The 17,168-nt window shown below is 55.5% G+C and overlaps 8 protein-coding genes across 8 annotated transcripts; 4 read left to right on the forward strand and 4 right to left on the reverse strand.

Moving 5' to 3' along the window:
* Window positions 1-329: 329 nt before the first annotated feature.
* On the reverse strand, window positions 330-2,212 carry QBC33DRAFT_256679 (S-adenosyl-L-methionine-dependent methyltransferase). The gene is made up of 8 exons (XM_060423068.1): window positions 1,865-2,212; window positions 1,645-1,796; window positions 1,547-1,588; window positions 1,413-1,479; window positions 1,289-1,329; window positions 1,138-1,227; window positions 723-1,065; window positions 330-619 (listed from the first exon to the last, which is right to left on the reverse strand). The coding sequence occupies exons 1-8, from the start codon at window positions 1,955-1,957 to the stop codon at window positions 389-391; spliced, it is 1,059 nt and encodes a 352-aa protein (XP_060278950.1). The 5' UTR covers window positions 1,958-2,212; the 3' UTR covers window positions 330-388.
* Window positions 2,213-3,087: 875 nt separating this feature from the next.
* On the forward strand, window positions 3,088-4,479 carry QBC33DRAFT_551374 (putative Dyp-type peroxidase family). Its single transcript, XM_060429175.1, has one exon. The coding sequence runs from the start codon at window positions 3,204-3,206 to the stop codon at window positions 4,383-4,385; it is 1,182 nt and encodes a 393-aa protein (XP_060278951.1). The 5' UTR covers window positions 3,088-3,203; the 3' UTR covers window positions 4,386-4,479.
* Window positions 4,383-6,079, reverse strand: QBC33DRAFT_551375 (anchored cell wall 12). Its single transcript, XM_060429176.1, has 2 exons — window positions 5,202-6,079; window positions 4,383-5,140 (listed from the first exon to the last, which is right to left on the reverse strand). Exons 1-2 carry the CDS (start codon window positions 5,879-5,881, stop codon window positions 4,693-4,695), a joined length of 1,128 nt encoding a protein of 375 aa, XP_060278952.1. The 5' UTR covers window positions 5,882-6,079; the 3' UTR covers window positions 4,383-4,692.
* Window positions 6,080-8,388: 2,309 nt separating this feature from the next.
* QBC33DRAFT_563540 (putative alpha-L-arabinofuranosidase axhA) lies at window positions 8,389-9,387 on the forward strand (the record flags this gene model as incomplete). Its single annotated transcript, XM_060430293.1, has 1 exon — window positions 8,389-9,387. One exon carries the CDS (start codon window positions 8,389-8,391, stop codon window positions 9,385-9,387), a length of 999 nt encoding a protein of 332 aa, XP_060278953.1.
* Window positions 9,388-10,254: 867 nt separating this feature from the next.
* On the reverse strand, window positions 10,255-10,948 carry QBC33DRAFT_551376 (glycoside hydrolase; the record flags this gene model as incomplete). The annotated part of the gene is made up of 1 exon (XM_060429177.1): window positions 10,255-10,948. A coding segment is annotated over one exon (468 nt), but the record flags the coding sequence as incomplete, so codon positions are not given.
* Window positions 10,949-11,434: 486 nt separating this feature from the next.
* Window positions 11,435-12,413, forward strand: QBC33DRAFT_614159 (kinase-like domain-containing protein; the record flags this gene model as incomplete). Its single annotated transcript, XM_060432578.1, has 3 exons — window positions 11,435-11,813; window positions 11,873-12,133; window positions 12,164-12,413. The coding sequence occupies exons 1-3, from the start codon at window positions 11,590-11,592 to the stop codon at window positions 12,411-12,413; spliced, it is 735 nt and encodes a 244-aa protein (XP_060278955.1). The 5' UTR covers window positions 11,435-11,589.
* On the reverse strand, window positions 12,404-13,924 carry QBC33DRAFT_599929 (uncharacterized protein). The gene is made up of 2 exons (XM_060432062.1): window positions 13,224-13,924; window positions 12,404-13,158 (listed from the first exon to the last, which is right to left on the reverse strand). The coding sequence occupies exons 1-2, from the start codon at window positions 13,709-13,711 to the stop codon at window positions 12,714-12,716; spliced, it is 933 nt and encodes a 310-aa protein (XP_060278956.1). The 5' UTR covers window positions 13,712-13,924; the 3' UTR covers window positions 12,404-12,713.
* Window positions 13,925-14,830: 906 nt separating this feature from the next.
* Window positions 14,831-16,269, forward strand: QBC33DRAFT_599931 (uncharacterized protein; the record flags this gene model as incomplete). Its single annotated transcript, XM_060432063.1, has 5 exons — window positions 14,831-14,920; window positions 14,982-15,005; window positions 15,104-15,418; window positions 15,458-15,495; window positions 15,564-16,269. 5 exons carry the CDS (start codon window positions 14,831-14,833, stop codon window positions 16,267-16,269), a joined length of 1,173 nt encoding a protein of 390 aa, XP_060278957.1.
* Between the last annotated feature and the right edge of the window lie 899 nt (window positions 16,270-17,168).

A 17,168-nucleotide genomic window follows, 5' to 3' on the forward strand; every position in this document is an offset into this window, starting at 1 on the left:
CATGTGGCGTTCCACGATGCACCGGTCATGGGTCGCCGGGCTTCAGCGCTACGCCAATAGAGGTGGTATTTTCCCGTATCGGGTCAACGGTCACGCTCCTCCGAGCCTGGACCGCTCCGTGTCCCGTAAAGCCACCAGCGTCGTCTGCGTGCCAAGAAACCATCCTGTTTCTCCAGCAAGTGATACGACCTCGAGAGAAATGCCAGTCATTCCTGTGTGGCGGCCTCAGAACGCCCGCAGTGCTGTGATACGAGCTTTATTTTCTCTTAGTGAATCTCAAGGCCGAGACCAGGACCAACCCCAGCCGGAGCTACTGACAGCCTCCAATTTCCCTTCTCAGCCCCAACTAGCGTCCTCGGATATGTTCCGTCTTCGGTTTGAGAGCCTCCTACTCTGGCTTTCGAGCCCATACAATTCTCTGTTGGTAGTACCCATGATGCTTTGGGCTGCGTATCTCGCGGCGGAGGTGGCTGACATACACCATGATTTCATCCTTCGTCCAACCTATTGTATTGGCCGCGAAGAGCACAAAGCCCTCCGTGTCTTGGTCGGCAACGAGCCGCGAGTATCGCCCAATCTCCTTCTCTCTTGGGCCATGCGGCCAGCTGCCCAATGGTGTCTGTTTCGAGGAAATTCAGAATTAGCCGCGTTGCTTCAGACCCAGCTGATATCCAGGCTGGATATAACGGGAGAGAATGCGCCCTGGTGAACTTGTGCGTTACCTTGAAGTCCAACTCTTCAATATCAACAAACCCAGCCCCCTCCATCCCCTTCCTCTGCAATCTGTCGGAAAGGACAGAGAAGGGCCGCCCAAGTTTCTTCCCCCCCTCCTCGAAGAATTTACCCCACTGCCCCATGGCACTGGTCTCCTTCACAGTCCCATCATCGCTCTGCATCACCGAATCTGGTTCGAAGCTTTCGACATAGCCGCCTGGCTTGAGGCATCTGTAGGCTTGCTTGAACAGCTCCGTCCAGTCCGCGATGCTTCCGAGCAGCCAGCGGATGTGCACGTAATCGACGGAATTGGGCGCAAAGGTCCATTCCCCAGTGCAATCCTCAATTTCGCTGATGGACGGAAAGAAAGGAGCAAAGTTAGATACAAGTGTGGCTACACAGATTCTGCTTTGGCTGACTTACAATTTCAAGTTCGGGGGCACCCACGAAGGTTGAATTGCCGAGATATCGGTCCCAATAACTTCGGTATCGGGGAATTGATCTGCAAAGTCCCTGGAAATACGTAAGTTTGATGCCCTATTGCATGTTCACTCGGAGGGGATGCATTCCATACAAGGCCCAGATCCCTGTCCCAGTCCCAATGTCGATTGCTTTCTGGGACGAGAGAGAGAGAGAGAGAGAGGTGTCAGTTGGCTAGCCCGATATTATCTTGCGGGGTGGTTGGTAACGTATCACACCTGGATGCCCTTCTTTATGGGAGCTTGATGCAGCTTGCCATTGGTGCAGAGAGTGAGCACATGGTGGCTGTTTATCTGACCATCAGCGAGTCTCCCCTTTGCCTGCCAGCTCGGCGACGGTTGACAACTCTCACAGGATATCTAGGGCCTCATTTTGCTGTTCATCATTGCTTGCCCTTTGAAGCGAATCAGCGGGAACAATCTGGAAAAGCCGGACAAGGGTCTACCCCACCAGTACTGGGCGTTGCCCCTCTCGCTGTGATATCTCCGGCCATGAAGGGTGCGGTAGTGCAAGATGCTGGACGTGAGCGAGGCAGTCGAACTGGCGGTGTCAGAGCCAAGGGCCGAGTCATCTTCATCGATCTCTTCCAAGGGGGGAGGGTCCTAGTTTCGAGGTTAGCCCCTCGTCAGTACGAGGCCTGTGACTACAGCAGTCATTTTGTTTTACTGACTTGTGTTGCCCAATGGTGCGCAGGAAGAATGCCCACAGACACAGAATGGCCCCGCCTGCTCGTGTCTTGCTCGGTGGCTATTTTGTCAGGCATGGCGGGTGGAAAGTTTGGGGGATGGATGTGGTTGTACAGCACGAGACACAAGAAGCACGGAAACTCGTCTTAAAAGTAATTTTGAGGGGGGCCTAAGCCGGACACCAGCGTTCCACTCCAGCGATCCCACTCTCAGTTCCCAATGTTGTTGGTTTGTTGGTACAGGGTTGACACCCCCGAAAGGAATAGCCCCTCTCTGGAACATCCAACCGCAAACCGTGGAGGAATGCATGTTGGTCCTGGCAGATGCAAGGCCTGCGTCCGCGGGCTGCACACACGTCCTTACTGGTGAGAGGCGGCACCACCCGTTGCGTTTTATGCCGGCAAGTGGAGATGCATGCTGCATTCCATCACGGCCACCGAATGGATCCAACAGTCGCCATCAAAAAAGTCGCACGAGTGTGTCATGCAAGCTGGCCCCCATCTCGCTGGCAGTTGTTCTCTTTCCGTCCATTCAATCTGTCCATGATGATGATGCAGGTGGGGGAGGCTTATTATGTACCTATTCTCTCATTGGCAGCGGTAGACTGCCCAAGAATGGCAGTTCACACACATCAATACCAAATTCCGCGATATCCTGGTTGATAGGGTCGTCAACCTAGATTGATCAAGGGGTTTGATACCAGCAGCACCAGCGATGAGGCGCCGGGACGTTTCGCCATGGACAGCATCATCGACGACCCAGAGATAGTCAAGGACTTCCTGCACAACTGGGAGATATGGCGCGACCTGTGCGAGCCATCTCTCTTCAGACTTGGCCGAGTTGATGTTGGTCGTCGGGGGGAGGGGTAGATTTGGCCTCACCCGGAAGGCTTCCGGACAAGTCGGGACACACATCTGACTGTTCTACTCTAATTAGTCTTAAAGCAGATCGATAGCTTGGAATAGGACTCTTACGGATATGGCTTTATGACACCCCAGCTGCGCAGGCATCGCCATCATCATAGAATCCGTGGCTATAATTCTCTTCCATCCCGAGTCCGGGCGAGTCTCGGGAAAGTATTGTCTTCATGCATCCAATGTGCATAATTATCCGCCCGGCCACTTCGGAATTCGGCGTTGTGCTCAACGTCATTCCAATCGGCCCATGCCGCGGGATTCGGTGTTGTCCTCAACGTCATTGCCGGCCAATCAGTGCAACGCCAATTGGTCTTACCCATCAATCTAAGTTGCAATCATAAGATCTAGGTTCATAAAGAAAGCGGAACCCGTCCACGCAAACGAGACACCAGGCAACAGGCATAGCATGAATACCAAGGCCATTGGCAACATCACCATCTGCATCGGCGCCCGGAGTCTGTTGCGACCGCAATCTAGATTGAGGATCCCAGTCCTATCACAACAACAAACGGCGAGAGCAGCACCTACCGCAGGGTTTCGACGAGGTCAGCTGATTGCTCAGCCCCAACGTTATCAATTCCACACCACCGCGGCGACGGGAACAACCATGAGCACCACCGGAGCACCCAGCCGGGTCCCCATCTCACCGCAAGCCGTCGACGCGCCCCTCACCCGCAGCGCCACCTTCCTAATCCTAACCATCTCCCGCTCCAGCCCAGACGCCATCAAGACGGTGCGCTCCACCCTCGCCAGCGTCGGCGACCTCGCCAAGAACGTGTCGGTGCGCGACCTCGACGCGCGGTTCGCGTGCACGGTGGGCATCGGCGCGGGCGTGTGGGACGCCGTGACGGCGGGGCGGCAGGCGCGGCCGGCGGAGCTGCGCCCGTTCCGCGAGGTGCGCGGCGCGCGCCACGTCGCCCCCTCGACGCCGGGGGATCTGCTGTTCCACATCCGCGCCGAGCGGCGTGACCTGTGCTTCGAGTTTGAGCGGCAGCTGCTGGGGTTGCTGGGAGACTCGGTGGACGTGGTGGATGAGACGGTCGGGTTCCGCTACTTTGATCTGCGCGACCTGCTTGGCTTCGTTGATGGCACGGCGAATCCGGTTGGGCCGGATGTGCCGGAATCGGTGCTTGTTACGCAGGAGGATGATGCGGCTGCGGCGGGGGGCAGCTACGTGGTGGTGCAGAAGTACGTTCACGATCTCGGCGGGTGGAAGGCGCTGCGGACGGATGGCCAGGAGGCCGTCATCGGGCGCACAAAGTTTGACAACGTCGAGCTCGATGATTGTGCGGCCGAGTCGCAGAAGTCGCACAAGCAGCTCACGACGATCGAGGACGAGCAGGGTGAGCATGACATCCTGCGCGATAACATGCCGTTTGGGTCTCCGGGGGCCGGCGAGTACGGCACCTACTTCATTGGGTACTCCCGCCGGTTGTGGGTCATTGAGAAGATGCTGGAGCGCATGTTTGTCGGCGACCCGCCGGGGTTGCACGACAGGCTACTCGACTACTCGACGCCCCTCACCGGGTGTGTGTTCTTTGCGCCAACGGGAAGTCAGCTGGCAAGTCTTGATCCAGATGACGATTGAGGATGCAGGTTATGAAGATGTATTGTACAATCTACGGTAGGTAAGTAACCACAGGTAAACGACAGATAAACTATCAATCTTGAAAATGACGGTGAATCTTGGTACCCTCTTGGTAAGGACAGCAATGAAACTCGTGAGTCGTGCAAGGCAAACTCTCCTGATCCTAGTCAGCAATGAGCATTCTGAGGACTACAACGCCGTAACAGAAAAACGACAAAACCGAGTAACCCCTGTTGTAACCCATGATGCAACCTTGGTATCCATTCCTCAACAAATTTTAACAACGAATTGGTAAGGGACCGTCAAGTTAAACAACCTTGATATCGTCAAGGTTCGATTCGAGGATATATCTTTCCCCAGTGGTCTCCGTCAGCGAGTAGAGCTTGTTCCCCCTCGGATCATAACTCAGATCCTCGGAGCCCTTTGGGAAGAATCTCGCATTTCGATGCGGGTCCTGGCCCGGAACCCACCCGTAGGCGTCGCCGCTGCTGGTCGAGATGTAGAACTGCGAGCCGACCTGCACGGCGCCCTGCATGTTGTGCACGTCCACGCACGACGCCCATTTGCCTTTGGCCGTCTTGCCGTCGGCCTTGAGCTTGCGCGTCTTGTAGTCGAGGTCCCAGACGGCGAAGCGGATGGGCGCCGAGCTGCTCTTGGGGACCCACTCGCCAACCAGGATGCTGTCGGGAGTGGAGGTCCGGTCGAGAGCGATGAAGGAGAACTGGAAGTTGAACGGCGAGGTCCATTTGTACCACCTATTGACGTATTGTGTTAGTAAATACTAGTCGAGACATTGGGAAGCCGTGGGGGACATGCCTGATCTGAGGGATAACGTATTTGTATCCAGCAGCAGAATATCCTCCGCCCGACTTCTTACCGACACCTTTGCCCGCTTCAACCTCCCATATGTTGCTCAGGTCGAAGACGCGGGTCCCATTGTCCGTGTCGACAACCCAAAGGGTGTCGCCGTACCACACGATCCCGCCAGCATGCACGGGAACCGCCTTGAAGTCATCATCGGCATATGGATAGACCAGCAGCACGTGTCGGTACTTCTTTGTCTTCTTGTCGATGAAGGTCACGCGCACGCTCTTGTTATCGCTCCGGTGCCAACTGACAATCCAGCCGTCGTGGTCGCCGTATTTGCCATCCTCCACGGCGTCGGCTGTCGACGTGATGCCCTGCGGCACCCATTTTATTGTCTCGCGGTCGTTGAAGTCGGACGTCTTCTCCCACTGGTACTTCCCGCCCGCGTCGATGGTGACTTTGTGGTTGCCGTCGTCGAAGACGTGCGCGACGCTGACATGCTTCTTGGCGTTGGAAAATTTCTTGGCCAGCGGCGCGAGGTGCGAGTTGTCGCCCTGGTCGGTCAGGACGAAGTCTTTGCCGTCCTTGGCCTTGGATTTGGTGTCGCACTTGTCGGGTGGATCTGCGGCAAGGGATAGGGGCGAGGTGGCCAGCAGGCCGAGTACCGAGATAACTGAGAAGAGCTTCATAATTTCTGGCTAAATTGACTTGGATGGCGCTATTGTAGTGCCCGGTATTAGCGAAACCTAAAATGCAATGCCATGGCCAGGGGGGCCAGTGGCAAGCATTTATAGGTAGTTTGTCCAGCCGTTGTTGGCCTTGACATAGAATTAGCCACCACATGTATATCACATACTGTGGAGGGCTGAGGGATCGATGCAGAAACGCGAAAATACGAAATACGATGCGATCTGGCATTCAACGGTGGCGACTGACGTAGATATTCTGTGATAAGGGGTGTATTTTTGTAACCGATATCGCCTTTGACCAATCATTTCCAGTACCAAGTCACGGCTTGGCGGGATTTACATACCTCACCCAGGCTTCCAACGAATTTCCACAGGGATCGACAAGAATATCATCGGGTCGATTTTACACCATCTTATATCCTATCCCAAATTCTTGAGGCACGCGGGCTGTTCTTGGGAATGACCAACCATGACCACGTTACAGAACACTCTCGCCCTATGAAGTGCGATAGACCAACTTCTCACCACTGATTCCGTCACGTCGAATGACGCACTCCCCCGCACGCGCCCGTGTCAATCGCCATGTAGCAAGACCTTGATGATCGAGTCCTCACCGCCGTAGTCGGTGGCGTAGTCGAGCGCGTTGCGTAGCCGGGAGCAGATGTCTTGGCGCAGTCGGGGGGTCTGTAGTCGAAGATGATTTGGCGAGGTAGGACTGCGGGAGCTTGGAGTTGTGCGGGAAGCAGGTTGTGAGGATGATGGAAGCCGCAACTGTAGTCGTCTAGGAGACTGACAGATGCAACCAAGGACGATAAAGTAGCCTACCAAGCGTGGTTCTGACGCGGTTCAGCGCCCCCGCTGCCGCTTGATAGGGACTTCGTCGGCCTCTAGCAAGGGAGGGTGCCAGCATGGCGCTCTAAATGTGGGAGCCGCCAAGTGTGATATGTTGCGAGCAAATCCTGCCGCCACACGACAAGACTATGCACTCATCGACCTACCTAGTCGAGGCAACATATAAGATGGTAGAAACCAATCTGACTCCCTTCAAGCTTAATGTTGACAGCCACCAAGAGACAAACACCCACCCCTTCAAAAAAAAAAAAAAAAAAAAAGTGGTTCGGAACCTGACAGGATTTGAATAGCTCACCTGGGCAGGTCGGATCATGTCATAGAGAGGGAGCATGGATATAATAATTTCCCAAGGTGTGCATTAGCAAAGATGAAGCAAAATAAAATAAAAAAGGAAAAAAATTGAGTGGTGCAAGGATCGCCTGCCTTCAGAACGGACCCAGAGGTGGCTGTCGTAGGCGCGACGGTCAGCATCGCATCTGACCATTACACCACTCGGTGACCTGTGTTGGTTGCTGTACCATGCCACTTAACTTGTTTATCAACCTTTGTCCTGGTGCGACCGGCAAGGAGCATATCAACCTACACCCTGAAGTGAATCACCTCCTGGTGATATCATGTTTTGATGATTAGTCATGCACTGGTTCTGGAAACCCCTCTGAAGAAAGCTGCACATGCCCGTCAAACCTCCGTGGATAATACCAAACCTATGAATAAAGTCGACAGTTTCTGCCAGTTCAATAGACCAATGCAGTACTTGTTTGTGGCCAGCTTACTACTTTTGTTGAATGATTTGAGATGGTAGTTGGAAGCATACTCCAGGCAGATTCCTGACTCTAAGGTGCTGCAGCTACGCAGTATTTCTTTGTGGCCCGTCAACCGCTTATATATCTGACGCTCCCTGTCTCTGGACATCTTGATAATTGAGTTTGACAGTACGTTGAGCACGACGAGCCCAGTAGTTCCCCGACCAACAATGTCTTTCAAGCCAGATACGCTAAACAGAGGCGAGTTCGTCTATTGGTATGCTGCACGCCGTAATACTTTTTGGTGCCATTCCCCTTTGAATCAATTGTTATTTGGCTATAACCCCCTTGACCCCTTACACTAGCCTCCAGGGACTCTATTATGGTTATTTACAGCCAATAGGATCCATCCTTCCCCACGGATCACGATGCGCACCAATGAGATCATCTTATGCACTACCACAATATAGATTGGTACTATAAGCCGCGGCCATTGGCGTGGGTAATGTCGCATCTTCCCTTTGTCCGGAATGTGTGGTGTCGGCTTTCAGGCGGTTATCATGTAGTTATCGTAGTGCCTGGGGGAGCTTTTCCCGGCGGTTCTCCCCACATTACGGTCCCATTGGACTGGAGCGCATTTCCGGTAATTTACCTTGTATTAACGGAGGAATATGCCAAGTACGAAGAGGTATGCGACCCGGAAGACCACCACCCCGTCTGTACTGCACTACTCTTGTTCAGTTAAACCACTGCATGCCCAGGAGCCTTTCCGGGGCAATTGGGTCCGTATAGCCATGCCCTGGGGCATAATGCCGTAGGCTATATAAACCCGGCGGTCCTCCGCCTCGGCTCCTTCCTTCACATGCTCGGCCTCTTCCTTTTCACATGTCCTTGTGAGGAGAAAGCGTTACGATGAGACTTATCAACACCAATGTTAGCCCGGCGTCGGCCGGCATCGTGTTGCTAGCGTCAGCGGCCGTTGTCGTGGCGCAGACGGCCACCACGTGCGATCTTCCGTCAACGTACCGCTGGACATCGAGCGGCCCGCTGGCGAACCCGAAGTCTGGGTGGGTCTCGCTCAAGGACTTCACCACCGTCCCCTACAAGGGCCAGAATCTCGTGTATGCGACGACCCACGACACGGGATCGAACTGGGGCTCGATGAACTTTGGCCTCTTCACGAACTGGTCTGACATGGCCTCGGCGAGCCAGAACGCGATGAGTGCGGGTACCGTTGCGCCCACACTCTTCTACTTTGCCCCAAAGAGCATCTGGGTGCTCGCGTATCAGTGGGGTCCGACGGCATTCTCCTACAAGACGTCAAGCGATCCCACCAATGCGAATGGATGGTCAGGAACGCAGCCGCTCTTCTCCGGAAGCATCTCCGGCTCCAGCACCGGCTGCATCGACCAGACAGTCATCGGTGACGACACGAACATGTACCTGTTCTTTGCAGGAGACAATGGGAAGATCTACCGGGCCAGCATGCCCATCGGAAATTTCCCGGGCAATTTCGGCTCATCATCGACCGTGGTCCTGAGCGACTCGACCAACAGCCTATTCGAAGGAGTTCAGGTCTACACCGTCAAGGGCCAGAACAAATACCTCATGATCGTCGAGGCCATTGGGGGGAACGGGCGGTTCTTCCGTTCCTTCACGGCCACCAGTCTGAGCGGTTCGTGGACACCGCAGGCCGCAAGCGAGAGCCAGCCCTTCGCCGGCAAGGCCAACAGTGGCGCCACCTGGACCAACGACATCAGCCACGGCGATCTGATTCGCAGCGACCCCGACCAGACAATGACCATTGATCCGTGCAACCTGCAGTTGCTCTACCAGGGAAAATCCCCCAGCTCCGGCGGCGACTACGGCCAGCTGCCTTACCGGCCCGGTCTGCTGACGCTGCAGCGCTAGGATGTGGCATTGCACACAACTAGGATAGGGCGGAGCAGAAGTGGTGGGCTCAGTGCAAGGGCAAACTCGCTCGGACGTGCACAAGCTGCGGAAGCAGAGAGCTCGATAGTCTAGGGTTGTAAATAGTGAAATACAAAATACATACAGAACATGTTTTGCCCTCGACTCGAACGTAGATGGAAATCATCGGGAGCTGCCGAGCTTGTGCAGACCTTCAGAGAGAAGGTGGGGGCTAGAGAGGTAGCCGGTAGCGCACCCCCTATCTAGGTTGCTAGAAGCTCGATCGTACTGACACACGAAGCAGTTCAACAGGATGTCCGACGGCGTCGCTGAGCATCAGGCCGATGGCGGCTGAGTGGGAGTCGCAACGCGGAGCCAGGAGCCCGTTTCTGCTGGACGGGGCTGACGGGGCTGACCTAAGGGGAGTACCAAGCAGTTCTTGATCACATTAATCCAGAGTGTCAGATACAGTATTTTCGGCCTATGCTCTAGTCATCCGCCACGGCAAATATTGTCTAGGCGGCGTCGAAAGACTTGAACAGCTACCCCCCGCACTCGTTGTTCCCTATTTAAGAAGCCGCTTAAAGGGGTGGGCTTCTGTATTGAAGACAAACTCATCTAAACTACCTAGCTCCGGTTCACTGAAGATCAGATAAAAGTACTTCAATGATAGAGTCCGATCGATGCAGCTCCTCGTCCAGGATAGTGACATCCGAGACAGCCGAGTTTGCAAGCGCAGTACTCGTGCTCTTGTCAATGGCCTCGAACATGGTCCAGGCTGACTCAACGAAGTCTGCCCGACCCGTCGCGCGATACAGGACAAACACGCTCTCGATGGCTTCGGGCCGGAGGATGTACCGCCTATCCGGGAATTCCGTGGGGGGAAGGCCTTGTAGGTCCACACACACTAATCGCCTAGCTTGTTCGCGGTGGTCATGTCGTCGTCGGGGCCGAAGGGTTTCCCGCCCAGCGCCAACAGCCCACCTAAGAAGCAAACGAGACGCGGCCCTGTGGCTCCAGCTCGACGGACGTTTTCCCGCTCTCTTTTTTCGTGTGCACCTGACCAGAGACCAGGATATCCTCGTTTGTCAGCGTCATCGGCCGAAACAGGTTGTATTTCGTGGCCGTTGCCATCGCCTCCTCATACATAGTCTGGTATACCGGCAGCTGACCCCCAAGCAAGGCCGACATTTTGGGTAAGTACTCATACGCCGAGTCTGCCATGGCGCCGAGGGTAAAAATTATCCCAGAGTTGAAGACCTTGGCCTGGGCATCTACGACCAGCGGCCAGAGACCAGGTAGCGATGTCGAGTTCTGCTGTGCAGCCATGTCGTCAGCAGCTACGGCCTCATGGAATTCGGTGCGCATCCCTATGATCCAGATGGTGTCGAGCGAGTCGACCAGTGTGGCCACCCAGCCGCCGAAGCTGTTGCGACGGCCCCCCGATACAGGGGCTAGCTGGTCTGAGAGCCATGCGTGCTCTTTGTACGCTGACCAGCACTTGGCAAATGTCTCCTTCACGGCGCGCCAACGGTCCTCGCGAACCCTCTGCGCATCGGCGGATTCGGCAGGGAAGGCTGTTTGGATCTTGGGGTAGTTCACGGGAGGGTCAGTAGGCAGCGCGCGGATCGAGTGGGCGGGGTAGTGAGTCACGACTGTCCTCCAAAAATATTTGTCGTCGATTGGGAGGTTGCACAAACCCCCCGCGGGTCGGCCAAGGCCCTGGCGAATTCCGAGCCTCCAAAGATGGTAGAGCAAAGCCAGCGTCATCAACACGACCGCGGAGGCGAAGGCTCTCCGCCTGGGTAGGACCATGTTGGAGTTGGATGCCCCCGACTAGAACGCGGTAATCGGTGGTGCCGTTGGCGGCTTCATAGGTGGCGTCATCCTGGGCGGCCTTTGCGTCTGGATATTCCTCCGGGTTCGGAAACTGAGGAGAGGTGCGGAGCATGGAGTCGACGCCAACACGCCGGCCCCCGCCCCTTTCAACTTCGGCTTCAGCCAACGCAGCTGCCTACGCCCTACCACTTCCTCATCGCAGTTCATCTGGCATCTTCCAAAGGCGACACGTTTCGACCCGGGTCTATTCCGCAGGGACCATACGCCAGCTTCGTTGCCAGAGTTGCTGCCACACTGATCGCGACCCAACTGCTACCAGCCCTTTACTGCGTTGCTAGGTTCTTTAGGGAGAAGAGAGCTGAGATGGCCAATAGTCCGATGGAGCCGCTGTTGATGCAAACAACAATGAGCCTCAGAACACCACTTCCCTTAGACAGCACCGGATGGGCCCAGAAAGGGCTCGAGCTCACGGATGACCAACTCCGAAATGCCGAGGCCATATCTGCATCAGAGCACTCTCCGAAGAAGATCCTGAAAATTGGCGGCGACATTGTAGTCAAACTTGGACCGGATCTCGACCTGGCTGAGTAGACAACATTCAATTTATCCGCACCCATACCACGCTTCCCGTCCCCAAGATCATCAGTGTCTATGAGAAAAACGGCTTCAAGTACATACTCATGGAGTTCCTCGAGGGCGACAAGCTAGCAAACATCTGGAAGGATCTCCCGCAGTCGCAAAAGGACTCCATCTGTGCCGATCTAACGGATTATCTTCGGCAGATGCGGAGCATCCCACCGCCGCCAAAATTTATAGGCTCCGTCACTAGGGGGCCTGCAGTTGACAGAAGATCCGGATGGCAGCTCGCGCAGCTGCACGAGAAACTCGCGCCGCTGCCGCGGGAAATGTACGCGGCGATGCACTAAACCGACCACAGCGTCGTGTTCAGTCACGGCGACCTCGCGTTCCACAAGATCCTGGTCCGTGATGGTCGCATCACGGGCATCATCGACTGGGAGTATGGTGGGTGGTTTCCCGAGCACTGGGACTTCTGCAAGTCCATGCAGTTCCTCGCGGGAACGGATGAGCAATACGACTTCTGCAAGAAGGCGTTTGGAAAGGCGTACCTGCGCGAGTACTACTTAGACACGTGGTTCACTCGCTCGGTAAGGCATGGCGGGTGGTAATCCTCTCGACACCGAGACTTAGAAGATATACATGGTCTAGCTGGCTTAGAGATACAACCGGAGTTGATGGGCGTTTCATCCGTGAAGGGCAGCTGAATAGCGTCTTTCTGCTACTCGATGGCTGTCTCCTTCTCCGCCTCGGTGATGAGACCCTCCTTAACCAGGACCTCCCAAGGCATCGCGGACCCAGTTCTTGACAGCTCCAGTCCAACGTGGCCTTGGTGGCAACCCCTTTTAACATATAGTACACCATTTACCAAGTGCCCAACCACTCAGCTCATCCGTCAAAAAAAGCAAAGATTAGAAAGGCACCATCAGCATCGCCCCAGCCGCCACAGCAGCGCACCACACAGCAACAAGCGCAGCCATGCCGCCCCCACCCCCTCCCATGTGCGCACCGGGAGCCGCCGCATTCGTCTCAGAGGCGCCCGAGCCGCCGCCCTTCCCCTTCCCCGCGGAACTGACATCCGAAGCCTGGTGGACCATGATGATGGGCGGCGCGTTGCCGACGAGGACCATGCTCGCCGCGTCGGTGGCGGAGAGCGATTGCGTGGACAGGATGATCGGGGAGGTGGCCGTGAAGGTGAAGACCTCGGCGGTGACCGTCTGACCGTAGAGCGGGAAGGTCGCCGTGATTGAGTCGAGGTCGTTGTTCGGGATCAGCCTCTCGCAGTACTCGGTCGGCTTGGGAACCGAGGTCGGCAATGCCGACCAGCAGAGGCCATGGGCGTCCGCAATGTAGGAGCTGGCGGCCCGGTGGTGGTTAGTTTCCTGGGGGGTGGATGAGACGAGATGGAGCGAGCGACATACCTTGGGCAACACATCACGGCGGTTTCGCCGGGATCAAGAGCATCCATCAGGACGTTGGTGCCAGGGTTAAACATCGGGCCATGCCCAGAAATATCACCAGAAGTTGGCTCATCCTCAGAATCATCACCAGAAGTTGGTCGAGTGAACATGCCGGACATGCTGGTGGACGTGGGGTTGACCTTCACGGCAACACCCACCGTCTGATAGCCGGACGGGCAAACGACGCCCGGCGAGTAGTAGGGGATCCAGTGCGCAGCGGGATTAGACGCCACATCGCTCGGGATATGGGACTTGAGGGCGGCAGTGGAAGGGGCGCAGTCATTCACTGTCACGTCGCGGCAATCGAGCGCGTACCAGACCGTCTTCGGTCCCTCCGCGGGCGCGGCGAGCCAGGTGTCATGAATACATGAAGCTGGAGTCGTAAAGGTGGTCGTCAATGGGCCGACGTTGAATATGCTGATCTGCGACAGCGTAGTTACAGTCGGCATGATAAATGTTTGCGTTTCTACAGCAATTTGTAGGTTGATTGTAGGTCAATTGGAGGTTAATCCGTAGGTTAGTCGTTGGTCAATCATTAATTCATCATATAATCAGAAAAAGGGGGGAGAGATCCTTTGTTATTATAGTATTCTCCAGCTTCTTGGCAACGCAACCTCATCATGATCCTGCCTCGCGACGGGCGGGGTTGCATCCAATCGCACATGTTGTTTGCTGAGGCGCAGCTCTCCTCAAGCCGCACACGACAGGGTTCGTTCATATCTTCAATCGGTTGTTGGTGCAATTATCCATGGAGGCTTTTAGGGCAGATCGTCCAATCAGACTCAAAGTTTGATTGTGCCAGCCAACACCACATATAACGACTTAAAAGCTGTAGCAATTTACCTCTAAGTATCAATTTGACAGGGGATTTATGAAGGCTGCATTCAAACCCCTTTTCCTGCCCTACCTACAGTACAAGGTCTCTTGTACCTTCTGTGCAATCAATCTCAGGTCTTGGTCTTGGCTTTCAGATCCAGCTCCACCATTCCTCCTTGCCAAGATTGATATTTAAATTTGCAAGAAATCAAAAGTGCAGATCCCCATGACAAAACAATGCTACTAGTACGAGCCCCTGCCAGGACCTCGCGACATTCGCCTGCTCGAACTTCTCCCCGGCAGTGGCCAGGATCCAATATCAGTGGCCTTGCACATATGCTCCATAGATGCGAAGCCCGACTTCGAGGCCTTGTCGTACGTCTGGGGCAACCGGGGCTGTAGACTGGCCATTTTCTGCGGTGACGCGCGCCTGGATATAACGAAAAACCTTCACGCCGTTCTCAGCCGGTTCCCTCTCCCCAGCAGTCCTCGCTTCCTCTGGGCAGATGCGGTCTGTATCAACCAGGCCGACCTGGTGAGAGGGCGGCGCAGGTACAGCTGCTTCATGCACCTGATATACAGCTCGTGCAGGACATGTCTTGTCTGGCTGGGCCCCTCCGATGAGGATTCTGTCGACGCGCTCAAGGTGACTCGGGACATCTCTGCCATTGTCTGCCGGCGGGCAGGAGTATCCCCTGAGGAACTTGATGGCCACTTGGAGAGGGAAGGGGGATATGCTCCAGGCCCAAGAGATGGGCCTCAATGGCCTTCCCCCTCCGGACTCGCGGGCATGGGGCTCGCTCTTCCACCTCTTCAACCGGCCATGGTTCTCGAGGATATGGGTAAGCAACGGAGACCGACGGGTCTCATGCCGTAGAACTGACAATTGGCCATTGATATAAGTCGTCCAAGAAGTATACTTCGACCGTAACTTGCTATTTACCTGCGGCGATGAAGAGTTGACCTACGCTCAGCTATACTACGCCGCGGATTGAACGTTGACGAACTCGGCGCTCATTGAATAGAGCGCGCTCAGGGACATGTCCAAGTATTTCACCCAGACGCGCTTGAATATCATAAACATGCGCGGCGACCATTTCGGCCGCCAGAACCAGCCCCCCCACAGTCTGCTGGATGGAGGGAAGAGATTCGACGCCACAGACCCGAGGGACAAAGTGTACGTGCTGATGAACTTCCCCGCCTTCTGCAGAGAAGCGCTAGACCTGGTCCCCGATTACTCCGCAACCGTGCAAGCAGTCTACGCCGACGCGACCGAGGCATCGATACGGCACAGCCAAAGCCTACACATTCTGACATGCGTCGACCGCGACCCCGAGAACGTATACGACGGAGATTTCCCTTCCTGGGTGCCCCGATAGCACCGGCCCGACACCAAACCCAACCTGTCCTCCGTGTGGTACAACTTATTCTCCGCCGCCGGCGACCTGCGCACGCCCCGTCCCCGCCCATCCCCTTCCGGACCAGCAATGTCCTCCACCTCTTGGGCTTCGAACTCGACACCATCGCCGACGTGTGCGAAATTGTCTCCCCAGGGAGCGCAGCCACCTCTTCAGCCGCCAAGCCCGCCGTATTCACCCCCTCGGCACCCTGGGAGCCATACATCGTCCCAGGGGATGGGCCATACCCCACCGAGGCCGCCGTCGTCGCCGCGTACGTCATGACGCTCACCGCCGGCTGCCGCGAGCACGACGGCGTCTTCGCGCTGCACTGCGCACCGGAGATGGTTCCTGCCCAGTTCGTCGAGTTCGTCGCGTGGCTCCAGCGCCTTCGGGGCGGAAGCGGTGTCGACGGTGGTGGAGACGACGCCGCTGGGAGCCCTTACCCTCCAGGCCTGTACTCAGAATCGCGGCCGTTCCTGCCTGAGGTGGCCTCCGCGGACGTAAACGCATTGGCGGCGCATTTCCGTACCATGGTCGGAGCGTATACCGTTGGCCGGTGCTTGTTCAGAACGAGGAAGGGGTATCTGGGGCTGGGATCGCATGAGCCGCAGTCGGGCGACCTGGTGTGCATCTTCTTCGGAGGCGCGGTGCCGTTTCTTTTGAGGCGGAGGGATGGTGGAAGTGGTTATGAGCTTGTCGGGGATGCGTATGTGCATGGGGTGATGCAAGGGGAGACTGGCGACATGTGGCTGAGGGGCGAGACGGAATGCCAGACATTTGACTTGCGTTGAGAGAACTGTACTCTATTGAATCCCATCAAACACCTAGCATGGTGTGACAAGGATGGGTATTTCACGTCCAGTTCCTGTTTGTTTCGCATCTTGCTCCCCTGTTCCGTCTTGATATTGGTCTTGGCCCCGATCCCGAGATCGTCTGCGATTTCGTAGAGAACGATCGGCCCATCGAAGACCACTTTCCTATTGAACGTCACCCACCAGGCAGACGCCACCGCACACGACTTCTCCAAAAGTCATTACTTGGTGCCAAAACTGAGCCCAAATGGCATGACAGCGAAAGGACATTTATGGATGAAATCGCCAATACCCAGTTTTTCTGTGAACTGACTCAACCCGTTCCTCATTCCATGGATTCAATGGTACTCTGGAAGTTCACACACAGCTACAGCGCCAAGATAATCGACAACGAGCTTTTTGCGGCCCGCTTTCACTCGATTTCTGGTCCTTCAGTGTCCCCAGATCGATTTGAAAGACTTATTCGGAGCATCAAGTTGTCTGTTTGCCTACACTTGCATTGTTTTGAAACTTTACAGTCCAACCTCTATCAAAGATGGGTTTCCCAGATTGGCGATTCACCGGAATTTTTGCTCAATCTCCAGCAAATGGTAGTAGGACCAGGTCGATTTTGTGAATCATGTCGATTTTGTTTCATCGACTACACGCTTTCCATCCAAGGAGGCAAAGGAAAGGAGGACTGGAACCTGGAGCTTGCTACTTATCATCGCCTTGGTAGCTGTCGTATCTTAGATGACCCCATTTGGTGTACTCTGACCGACATCACGAGAGATCCCACCCGCTACAACGATTGTCAAGGATCTGGAGTGGGAGAAATACGGGGACGGTGGCGTCAGAGCGATGGGGAAGAAGATGTGGGTGAGGAATGGCGATGGGTT

The sequence above is a fragment of the Phialemonium atrogriseum genome (genome assembly GCF_030411735.1).
Source record: "Phialemonium atrogriseum strain 8032-3 unplaced genomic scaffold QBC33scaffold_38, whole genome shotgun sequence".
Taxonomy (NCBI): Eukaryota; Fungi; Ascomycota; class Sordariomycetes; order Cephalothecales; family Cephalothecaceae; genus Phialemonium; species Phialemonium atrogriseum.